Source organism: Electrophorus electricus, chromosome 16, assembly GCF_013358815.1.
Source record: "Electrophorus electricus isolate fEleEle1 chromosome 16, fEleEle1.pri, whole genome shotgun sequence".
Classification (NCBI taxonomy): Eukaryota; Metazoa; Chordata; class Actinopteri; order Gymnotiformes; family Gymnotidae; genus Electrophorus; species Electrophorus electricus.
This window is the reverse complement of record NC_049550.1, coordinates 14,070,393-14,082,892: the sequence shown is the minus strand read 5'-3', so window position 1 is coordinate 14,082,892 and position 12,500 is coordinate 14,070,393. Positions and strand designations below refer to the sequence as shown.

Sequence of the window (12,500 nt, the reverse complement as noted above, 5' to 3'; positions counted from 1 at the left end):
CGCTTGGAGCTACTGTGCACCAGGTCGGGCGTACAGCTCTGGGAAGTATGACATCATGTCTGTGGGGCTTCAGATGCCTCACCACCATGTTCTAGAAGCATGATATCATAGTTTTACTTTCCAGTGACTCAGTGGGAGATTGGCCCCGCTGGGACTCCTGGGAAACAGGAAAGAATGTTCCCTCTTCTCTCGTGTCTTTCTCTCTCTCTCTCTCTCTCTCTCTCTCTCTCTCTCTCTCCCCCCCCCCCCCTTAAATTCAAATTTTAATAGCTAAAGTGATGAACAGAATTATTGATATTAAAACTGGAGAAAGAAAAAAAGGAAAACAGATGAAACAGATCCTAAAGCTTCTATACATCTACTGTAGATTCACACATACACACGTCGGATTGGTTAATAATAGTTTGATTATTTTCTCTAAAACTGCAATTTGAAACATATTGTGCTGATATGTTAATAAATTTGATATATTTTAATAAATTTAATATCTCTTCAAAGCAATGTGCACCATATATTAATTTCTTGTTATTAAGAAATTTTTAATTTCTTTTAATGAGTTCAAGAAATTTCTCTATGTGTCTCTCCAAAGTTCACTGCTTTCCATTTACTATTATCATTTATTATTTCTGCCATTTCGATTCAGTATTTTTTTCCAAGTTTTCCAATCTTTGCAGTATTAAAATTGCAGCCTGGTGTAGACGCGTGCACACACACACACACACACACGCATTCTTCAAGGGGGTCTGTTGGTTTGATGGAAAGTTCTGTCTCAGGTTGATCAGTAAACCAGCTCTGCATCTAAATAAGACACTATAAGTAAAGCAGTAATTCTACTAAAAGTAGAGCGGTAATTTTATGAAAAGTAGAGCAGTAATTGTATTGAAAGTAGAGCAGTAATTCTACAAAAAGTAGAGCAGTAATTTTATGAAAAGTAGAGCAGTAATTATATTAAAAGTAGAACAGTAATTCTATGAAAATTAGAGCAGAAATTCTACTAAAAGTAGAGCAGTAATTTTATGAAAAGTAGAGTAGTAAATATATTAAAAGTAGAACAGTAATTCTATGAAAATTAGAGCAGTAATTTTATGAAAAATAGAGCAGTATGTTTATGAAAATTAGAGCAGTAATTTTATGAAACGTAGAGCAGTAATTCTACGAAAAGTAGAGCAGTAATTCCATGAAAAGTAGAACAGTAATTCTACTAAAAGTAGAGCAGCAATTCCACTAAAAGTAGAGCAATAATTCTATTGAAGGTAGAGCAGTAATTCTACTAAAAGTGGAGCAGTAATTCTATTAAAGATAGAACAGCAATTCTACTAAAGGTAGGGCAGTAATTAAAAATAATAAACCTGTTTTTCATAATATAGTGTTTCTAACTGAAATTTTGAATTTCATGTTCTTCATATGAATGAAGAGGACAACAGGAAATCTCGCCCACAACTGCTCATTGAAGCAGAAGGATCTTTAAACTTGCAGTTCGGTGGTCCGCAGTGGTCCTGACAGTTCAGGGCCATAATGCTCCTTCAGAACTGTTTATAGCCCACAGCTGTGAGAGAGCATACTGTGCCATCTCAATCTCAGAAAATCGGGGCCAGGACACACACACACACACACACACACACAGGCACTTGCATGCCTAAAGTTAATGATCATTATAATAGAAGTGGTACCCTGAATAAATGTTTTCATCAAATCCCTTCAAACAAAGGGTTTCCATGGTGACCTAAAGCCCACCCCACAAGCGGCTGATGTGGGCCTGTTAGATTCCACCTAAGATGGACCCAAGACAGTAAAGACTGAGACGTTTGACAGAACCATACGGAACCCATCCCACACACACACACACACAGACACACACAGACACACACACACACACACACACACACATACACACACACCCTTCCCTCCCTCTTACACAGTCTGTCTGGAATGGACAGATGTTTCCTTTTGGGAATCCTGTTCTAACACACACACACACACACACACACACACACACACACACATTCTTGCTGCACTAGACTCCCGTGTGCCCTGCAGTGTGACTTGAGCTGATTTATACTGAAACCGATTGATTATCTGATTAAGTAAATTGATCCGTCAAGTACATTTCCATGCGGCAGGAGACCGCAGGGGAGGTGGCAATGTTTTACTGCTCTGATCTGAAGGCTTAACTCAAGTCTGACATCTAACTAGTCTGTGTCCTAATGCTGACTTTCTGCTTTCTGCTAACTGACTCATTTTAATCTGAACTCTTTGTCAACAAGCTTAGTGAAAAGTGAAATGGGTAAAAAGGCGTGCATTAACTGGTGTGTCCTGACTGCTGTGTGTCAACTGGTGTGTGCTGACTGCTGTGTGTTGACTGCTGTGTGTTGACTGGTGTGTGTTGACTGGTGTGTACTGACTGGTGTGTACTGACTGCTGTGTACTGACTGGTGTGTACTGACTGGTGTGTACTGACTGCTGTGTGTTGACTGCTGTGTGTTGACTGGTGTGTACTGACTGGTGTGTACTGACTGGTGTGTGTTGACTGGTGTGTGCTGACTGCTGTGTGTTGACTGGTGTGTGCTGACTGCTGTGTGTCGACTGCTGTGTGTCAACTGGTGTGTGCTGACTGCTGTGTACTGACTGTGTGTGCTGACTGCTGTGTGCTGACTGCTGTGTGCTGACTGGTGTGTACTGACTGGTGTGTGTTGACTGCTGTGTGTTGACTGGTGTGTACTGACTGGTGTGTACTGACTGCTGTGTGTTGACTGCTGTGTGTTGACTGGTGTGTACTGACTGGTGTGTACTGACTGGTGTGTGTTGACTGCTGTGTGTTGACTGGTGTGTACTGACTGGTGTGTACTGACTGGTGTGTGTTGACTGCTGTGTACTGACTGGTGTGTACTGACTGGTGTGTGTTGACTGCTGTGTACTGACTGCTGTGTGTTGACTGGTGTGTGTCAACTGGTGTGTGCTGACTGCTGTGTACTGACTGCTGTGTACTGACTGGTGTGTACTGACTGCTGTGTGTTGACTGCTGTGTGTTGACTGCTGTGTACTGACTGCTGTGTGTTGACTGCTGTGTATTGACTGGTGTGTACTGACTGCTGTGTGTTGACTGCTGTGTGTTGACTGGTGTGTGCTGACTGCTGTGTGTTGACTGGTGTGTACTGACTGCTGTGTGCTGACTGCTGTGTGTTGACTGCTGTGTACTGACTGGTGTGTGCTGACTGCTGTGTGTTGACTGCTGTGTACTGACTGGTGTGTACTGACTGGTGTGTACTGACTGGTGTGTGCTGACTGCTGTGTACTGACTGGTGTGTGCTGACTGGCATTTCAGCTGGCATGTGTTGACTAGCATGTCCTGTTCATAATAATACTTATAAACACAATTATATTTATGTTAGAAATAGTAAAATACTAATGTGTTTTGAGTTTGTATTATTATTTTGGATACAGTGAAAGGACAGAAACATAGTGCCTTTCAGAATATTCTATACTTTGTTCTAATTTTTACATATCAGTAACAATTTATTGTTGTATGCTTAATTAATATGTAACATTTAATAATTTTAGTGTAAGAATTTTGCTTAATTCATCTAATCAGTTAATCTACAATTTCATAATTGTAGTGGTATGACATCTGTAATATTTCAGTAATGTTTGTGGGGCTTCAAAAGCCTCACCTTCATATTCTGTTCTAGAAGCATGATGTCACCTTCATATTCTGTTCCAGAAGCATGATGTCATCTCTATGTTCTGTTCTAGAAGTATGATATCACCTCCATGTTCTGTTCCAGCAGCATGATGTCACCTCCATTTTCTGTTCTAGAAGCACGTTTTCACCTCTATGTTCTTTTCCAAAAGCATGATGTCACCTCCATGTTCTGTTCCAAAAGCATGATGTCACCTCCATGTTCTGTTCCAAAAGCTGATGTCACATCCATGTTATGTTCTAGAAGCATGATGTCATAGTTTTACTTTCCAGTGACTCAGTGGGAGATTGGCCCTCCCAGTGTTATTTTCATTGTTGCTAATCATTTCAATGGTAGTCAGTTGTGATGAGTGTTAATAACTGCAGTGTTGGAATATTGTAATGAGTGTTAATAACTGTAGTGTTAGAATATTATGATGTGTGTTAATAACTGTAGTGTTAGAATATTGTGATGAGTGTTAAAAACTGTAGTGTTAGAATATTGTGATGTAGTGTTAATAACTAGTGTTAGAATATTGTAATGAGTGTTAATAATGGTAGTGTTGGAATATTGTGATTGTTAATAACTGTAGTGTTGGAATATTGTGATGAGTGTTAATAAGGGTATTGTTGGAATATTGTAATTGTTAATAACTGTAGTGTTAGAATATTGTAATGAGTGTTAATAAGGGTAGTGTTGGAATATTGTGATTGTTAATAACTGTAGTGTTGGAATATTGTGATGAGTGTTAATAAGGGTATTGTTGGAATATTGTAATTGTTAATAAATGTAGTGTTGGAATATTGTGATGAGTGTTGATAATTGTAGTGTTACAGAATTGTGATTAGCAGAGGTGGGTAGAGTAGCCAAAAGTAAAAGTAAAGTAAAAATAGTGTTACTTTTAAATAATAATTACTCAAGTAGAAGTAAAAGTAGTCATTTAAATTAATTAAGTAAAAGTAAGAAAGTATCTATTAAAAAGACTATACAAGTACTGAGTTACTTCATCAGAACTCATTAATAACACCAGGCAACAATGTGTGTGTGCGTGCGCGTGTGTGTGTGTGTGTGTGTGTGTGTGTGTGTGTATGTTTGTCCCAGTAGCTAAAATATGTGGTCTTCAAAGTACTTTTTATGCTGAATTCAAATCTGTTTTACAGATGTTTCTCTCAGGCATGTTTTTGAAGTGTATTTTACAATAAATATATGTTATTTATTCAAAAATAAGGCTGTTATTAGACTTAAAATATGTACAATATTGAATATCCCATTTAAGAGTGCAGTAATAGTTTTCTACTTTCCTTGGTATGATTTTCCACAGGCCTGCTATACATAATGATATGTGAGTATAATAAACTATTAGTCCTGTCTAAGCAGACAGCTAAAAGCACTTTGGTAGATTATGGTAGATGGAACAAAACAATTATGGGTGATGGAGAAATTCTGAAAACATATCTGGATTCAGTGTGCAAAAATACTTTATAAACAGCTGTTTTTCTCTGCTGCTCTGGGTCTTTATCCTGCTTCCATTTGTTTTGTTTAAGCTACATGAGGTTTTTCATATTGGCAAAATATTTTTGCATATAAGTCACAAGCATCATACTGGAGTTGGTGATAGTACAGTTTGTGGGAATATTCTGAGCTCTTGCCCAAGGTCACTTACTAGACATTTTACTTTTTGTTATGGTTACATTGCAATTAGGCGTCCGATCAGTCAGACCGGCAGCTAGTTAGATATCCTACGTTGTCTAGCTTACAACTGTGCCTCTATGTGGTCAAAATAAATATGAATATATAAAATCAATAACAAACCTTAATTTTATAACCTTGAAACCTTTATAATGTTGAAAATATCCCTCAATGTGGGGCATGGATTTGTGCACGCCATGAGTTCAGTTCGGTTTTTAGACTGTCCGTGCGTGTACACAATGCTCTTCTATAGGTAATATACATTATACAGTGCTATGTGTGTATATACTATACATACACACTGTATGTGTGTGTGTGTGTGTGTGTGTGTGTGTGTGTGTGTATGCATGTGCGTATATGTTTATGTATTTGTCATGCAATTAATCACTCTCTTATCTTGTCCTGTAGAGATCTCTCCAAAAACCGAATCTCTTCTGTGGACTCCAGTCTGTTCAATCGCCTCACCGCAGTCAAGGAGCTGTAAGTGCCCTGTGTGTGTGTGTGTGTGTGTGTGTGTGTGTGTGTATGTGTCTATATATGTCAGTGTATGTGTATATGTGTATGTCTGTGTGTGTGTGCATGTGCAAGAGAGAGAAGTGAATGTTATTGACCTTCACATACTAGACCAAAAAAAGATCCACATGAAACTAATGAAGAAAAATCGCATTACAATAACCACAAACTAATTAACAAAGGAAAAAAACAGATACATTTTTAAAAACCATAAGATGTCTCCCATAATGGAACCAAGTAAAAAAATTGGTCTAACTCAGGAAATCTCCAAAAATGACTCTACAGAGTACCCAGGTAGCCACTCCACATTTCAGATTTGTTTGGGTCATTCCTGACCAAACAATATGTAAAACTAGTGAGCGTTCTGTCTCTCAGTGGCCTTGTAGGCACAATCCCTGCAAGGCTGCCCCTGCAAGGCTGTCCCTGCAAGGCTGCTCCTGCAAGGCTGCCCCTGCAAGGCTGCCCCTGCAAGTCTGTCCCTGCAAGGCTGCTCCTGCAAGGCTGTCCCTGCAAGGCTGTCCCTGCAAGGCTGCTCCTACAAGGCTGTCCCTGCAAGTCTGCCCCTGCAAGGCTGTCCCTGCAAGGCTGCTCCTGCAAGGCTGTCCTGCAAGGCTGTCCCTGCAAGTCTGCCCCTGCAAGGCTGCTCCTGCAAGGCTGTCCCTGCAAGGCTGCTCCTGCAAGGCTGCTCCTGCAAGGCTGTCCCTGCAAGTCTGTCCCTGCAAGGCTGTCCCTGCAAGGCTGCTCCTGCAAGGCTGTCCCTGCAAGGCTGTCCCTGCAAGGCTGCTCCTGCAAGGCTGTCCCTGCAAGGCTGTCCCTGCAAGGCTGTCCCTGAGCTCTACAGCAGTCCTCGTCTTGCTTATCCATCCTGCCAGTTCTGTTTGCCCAAGTATAACGTTCACCAGCTCACATTGTGCTCTCCATCTCTGAGTGCAAGCGGAGCACTTTTAGAAAAGAGTGCGCTATCAAACAAAAACATCCTAAAAGACGGCAGTCTTTTTCACCCCAGTACAGGCGTTCTTCTCTCACGGCTGCGTTAAAACCAGTCTGGATTTCAGACCTCTTCTTCACGTCTACCAAGCCAGTGTCCCGTCAACCAGGTTGTGCCGGTTAGATGATTAATATCATTTTGTGTTTTTGTTTGTTTGTTTTCTGTTTTGCCATTATCGTGATACCATCAGCATGATCAGATATTAAGCCTTGGAGAGCAGTTTGTAGACAGAGCCTCATTACTTATCAACCACTGGACAAAAGAACCTGAACAAGTCCAAAAGAACTTGGACAATTCCACTGGGAGCCCATCAGTGCTCCGTGCTTTTCCATAATTTCCGTGCTTTGGAGAGCATCTCACAGCTCTAAGATAGATTCCTTAGCCAACTTTAGAAGGCCATCAACAAAGCCCGTTCCAGGTCCAGTTGCGTGCGATATTCACTATTATAAAACACAAAACTCATGTCATGCCTGTGAATTTCTTAAAGGTTTGCTAAGAAATGCCAGTCTCATACTACAGGGCAGGTATAGAGCGTCTCTGACCAGAGAAGCTCAAACAGAACATAGATGGTGCATCCATTCACACCACATTCGGACTGGACCACCGTCAGTGCTCTGATAGGCCAAGCAGGTCAGCCAGTGCGGCTTTCTTAACAGCAACAATGTGGTTCTGATTTCCTTTGGACTCTCAGATGTTGGAGACGTCGCTTTGGCTGTGTCACTGAGCTAATGTCCTTAGTGACGCTGATGCAGTTATTTGGAGCTTGCTCAAATCCCATCACTGTTGCAAAGATTGAAAGGAGGGCTTAGTTCCTCAAAATTCACACCGAAGGAAATGAAGCGTTTCTTTAAAATGCAGGTCACGGAGGTCACGGTTGAGTGCCAGTCTGCGCTCTAGATTCCGCAAGAGGTCTTTTTCAATAGTGCAATGTTTAAAACGATACAATTCTATAACATTCAATCTGTCAAAATCTGTAAAATCCCAGTAAAAAACTGACAGTAAATATCTGAGCAAAACGCAAAACAGATCCTGCCTTCTGGAGGCTCGTCTGTACGGTCAGCCAAGGTGCACAGCACCCGCGACACCAGCTCCACCCACACAGCACGCAAAACCAGCACCGCCGGCACCAACCGCGCCGCCTGCAACCTCCCACTGTGGCTCCGTTGTAGCTCCAGCTGCTGCGTCCACCCACTCCTTCAGGTTCAAGCAGATCTGTGCAGTCCCGCCTCCAGCTGCGCATCAGAACCAGTGTTCAGCTCCTCCATCTTAACCTGCACACCCAAGACAAGGAGCAGCAGAGAGCCGCATAGACACACTAGTTGGCTAAGGACCTTAAATGGGTCCTAATGTAAGAGGAACCTTAAAACAGGAAAATTTGAAGTATTTCATTTAATTATTTATTTTACTTGCTTTATTTTGCATGAGAACTGCTGTAAAGTTTTAATTTTTGTTTTCAGTCATTTCAATCCTGTGTGACTCTTTTTAAAAATGTACTTATTTAATTAGCTCTTTATTTTTTGCAAAAGTATCATTTTGGTATTGAGAGTTGTGATAGTGGGGAGAACTTTGGACTATCAGTCAGAAGGTTGTGGGTTTGAGTCCTGGCTCTGCCATCATGGATGACCCTGCTGTACAATGACTGACCCCAGTTCACCTCACAAAGATGCTGGCATATGTGAGGAGGAACATTTCATCATACTGTACATATGCATATATGGCCAAATCAAGGCTTTCTGTCTGGACGGGATCATAATCTTAATGCACGCACTGGTGTAACGTGGGAGTTGCGGCAGGTTGACGAGTTGATCCGTGATGGAATAAATGACAAAGACACACACACACACACACACACACACGATGTCACACAAACATTGGGAAGAGTCTAGGAGGAGGGTGCTGTGCTGTGACAGTTGGCTCATATATCTCACACCCAACATGCAACAAGCAAGACCACGGTCAAACAAAGCAACTGGTAAGATCTGCCAGTCTCTAATAGAATTAAGATGGAGTTGGAAATCTATCAGCTCTTGAAGGTTCAAGTTCAAACATGACCTGAACATGAGCACAGTGAAAAGAGGAGCTAAAGAAATCAAACAAACCCTCTGCATAAAACCATGCAGACAAGCTCACACCATCTCATTACTGCCACCGTTAGGTTCATGATTTAGTTTCATCGCAGTTTTCTTCAAACAGAAGTCCTGATCAGTAAACCTCTAGAAGCCGTTCATTTGACCAGTTTTTATAATGTTATTTTTGTCACTACGAATAGGCAAATAGTGACTCAGTAAAGGACAAAGAAGTTGGATAAATGGTCATAGCAGAAGGAGTAACAGAGACCATCTATGTCCAGATAGAATGTCTGTAGTTGAACGGGGGGTGTATATGCCACCAGTTATCAGCCACCTACAAAGCAGTCTTGAGATTCATTCCTAGGCAGTTTAACTCCCATCCACACCTCGACCCTGGTGACCCTGGTGACCCTGGTGACCCGAACAAGTCCCATGATGGCAGGATAGGGCAACAACTTTCAAAGAGGGCACACCTTGGCTCCGGTGATCCTAAGGACCCACAGTTTGACAGGGCGGGTCATTGACTCTCAGGAACACCTCCTGGGGAGGACGCCATTAGAGCTTAAATACTTGGCACTCCTCATCAGCTTCTAGATCTGAAGAAGCCTTTCAGTTGAGAGAAACATCATTGAACTCAAATAGTCAAGTCAAGAACTGACTGTGTAGAACCTGCACAATATCCCCTTTACCAATAATAGTACTTTCTAGAAAATCTCTGGTCACTATCATGGTAGAGATGTTTCTAGAACTTCAGGTCTGTGAACACAAGAAAATATTCGAATCAGATGATTCATCAGATGATTCATCAGGTAATTAATGGATGATTCATCTGCAGATTTATATTCCATGTCATCACCCAGCTTTTCTCCTGTAGCTGTTCAGCACTGCTCGTGCGATAGTAGGGCACATCTTGTTTCATTTAGCCAGCCAGCACTGATGCAGCTGCCTCGACAGAACTCTTCCATCTGCCCACAGACTGCCTATTCCTGCTGTCCTTATCTTCCCCCTCACTTGTACCTGCACCTGTACCGCCTCCACTCCACACATTATTACCCCATTATCACATTTCCCCATCACTTCTTACCCATCAACTAACACTCTCCTACCCCATCACTATATCCCCCCAACCAACACTCTCCTACCCCATCACCACAGTGCCCCCACCTCCAACACTCTTCTACCCCCATCACCACAGTGCCCCCACCTCCAACACTCTCCTACCCCATCACCACAGTGCCCCCACCTCCAACAATCTCCTATACCCATCACCACAGTGCCCCCACCTCCAACACTCTCCCACCCCCATCACCACAGTGCCCCCACCTCCAACACTCTCCCACCCCCATCACCACAGTGCCCCCACCTCCAACACTCTCCTACCCCATCACCACAGTGCCTCCACCTCCAACACTCTCCCACCCCCATCACCACAGTGCCCCCACCTCCAACACTCTCCTACCCCATCACCACAGTGCCCCCACCTCCAACACTCTCCTACCTTCAGTTGGTGGACACCATGGGTACATGGTTGGGGTCCAGCCATCTTCTCTGGGCAAGTCTGGATGAAACAGCCTTCTCTGCTGCATCCAGAACTTTTTCTTGTTTCTAAGGTGGACAGTGTATACAATCCTTAAATTAAAACCACACTGAATTAATTCGCCTTGTTTTTCAAAATCGTAAATACGTGTCTCCAAAAAACAGTTAAGGGCAACTTATTTGACCCATGACATTAATTGTCCAAACAGACAATTTGCATACTAATACCTCGTCTTTGATAAAGGGAGTATATTGATCTGATGGAATAACGTGAGTTGATAGTGTAACTCTAGAGAGCAGAACACTGGGGAAACTATCGTTTATAGCAACACCATGGTAAACAATAGAGCAACTCCATTAACATGTCAAGAAACAAAACAATAGATCCTTTCATAGTGGAGGCTGAGAGATTCCTCCCACCACCAGTTCAACCAGAGCGAGGGGGCTCTCCTCACCAGAACCTCCAGTTCACCCAGAGCGAGGGGGCTCTCCTCACCAGAACCTCCAGCACCGGGGGCTGCTTTACCTACATGTCATAAATATTTCAATAGCACCATCTCACAGGCTGTCCTGTTATGCAGGCTGATCACCTCACACTAAACCAAATAAAAAAGTAACAAGAAATATCAAAATCTTCTCTTTTTTAAAAAAAAAAAAAAGGTTCCAAAAAACATTCCTGCTCATTTTTTGGCGTTCTCATACTCACAAATGTCCCCTTGGCAAAGAGAGAAAGAGAAAGGGTCAGAGAGAGAGATTTTACACGAAAAATATGAAATCTAATTCCACAATGTAGTGACATGATCCAACACGTAAAACTACAAATCTTTCTAGGAGTAGGGCACACAACGTGTGTGTGTGTGTGTGTGTGTGTGAGTGTGTGTGTGTGTTTGTGTGTGTGTGTGAGTGTGAGTGTGTGTGTGTGCGCGCGTGTGTGTGTGTGTGTGTGCATGTGTGTAAGTGTGTGAGTGTGTGTGAATGTGTGTGTGTGAGTGTGTGTGTGTGTGTGTGTGTGTGTGTGTGTGAGTGTGTGTGAGTGTGTGTGTGTGTGTGTGTGTGTGTGTGAGTGTGTGTCTGTGAGTGTGTGTGTGTGTTTGTGTGAGTGTGTGTGGGTGGGAATGTGTGTGTCTGTGAGTGTGTGAGTGTGTGTGTGTGTGTGTGTTTGTGTGTGTGTTTGTCTGTGAGTGTGTGTGTGCATGTGTGTGTGAGTGTGTGTGTGAGTGTGTGAGTGTGTGTGTGTGTTTGTCTGTGAGTGTGTGAGTGTGTGTGTGAGTGTGTGTGTGTGTGTGTGTGCGCGTGTGTGTGTGTGTAAGTGTGTGTGTGTGTGTGTGTGAGTGTATGTGTGTGTGTGTATGTGTGTGTGTGTGTGTGTGTGTGTGTGTGTGAGTGTGTGTGTGTGTGTGTGTGTGAGTGTGTGTGTGTGTGTGTAAGTGTGAGTGTGTGTGTGTGCGCGTGTGTGTGTGTGTGTGCATGTGTGTAAGTGTGTGTGAGTGTGTGTCCATTCCTCCATCTGTTATTCTTTCACCCATGTAATTACACCACTTAAGGATTTAACATCCTGTTAGCTGCCATTGATATTGTTACAGTTTTTTCTATTGTTGTTCTTCTTTGTGTTATTTGTAGTATGATTATTATATACTTTAGTCTTTTACAGTAATTTCACGCTTCTTCAGAACTCTTCACACAGTGTGTGTTTGAAATGCACACCTCAGCACATCAGTTAAGCTTCGGTGCCAAATACACTTCAACCACCAGAACACTTTGTGTTTCAAACTGACTCGTGCCACTACAACTACAAAACAACACAACTACAACACAACTACAACACAACTACAACACAACTATAACACAACTACAACACAACTATGACACAACTACAACACAACAATAACACAACTATAAAACAACTATAGCACAACTACAACACAACTACAACACAACTATAACACAACTATAATACAACTATAACATAACAATAACACAACTATAACACAACAATAACACAACTATAACACAACTATAAAACAACTA

At 42.2% G+C, this 12,500-nt stretch overlaps 1 protein-coding gene across 1 annotated transcript in view; it reads left to right on the top strand.

Annotated features, from left to right (window-relative positions):
• The window catches only part of pkd1a (polycystic kidney disease 1a), a 100,370-nt gene that overhangs the window by 11,854 nt on the left and 76,016 nt on the right, over positions 1-12,500 (top strand). The window contains exon 2 of the mRNA XM_035534595.1: positions 5,775-5,846. Within this exon, the coding sequence (XP_035390488.1) occupies positions 5,775-5,846 (72 nt within the window). The remainder of the gene's footprint in view (positions 1-5,774; positions 5,847-12,500) is intronic.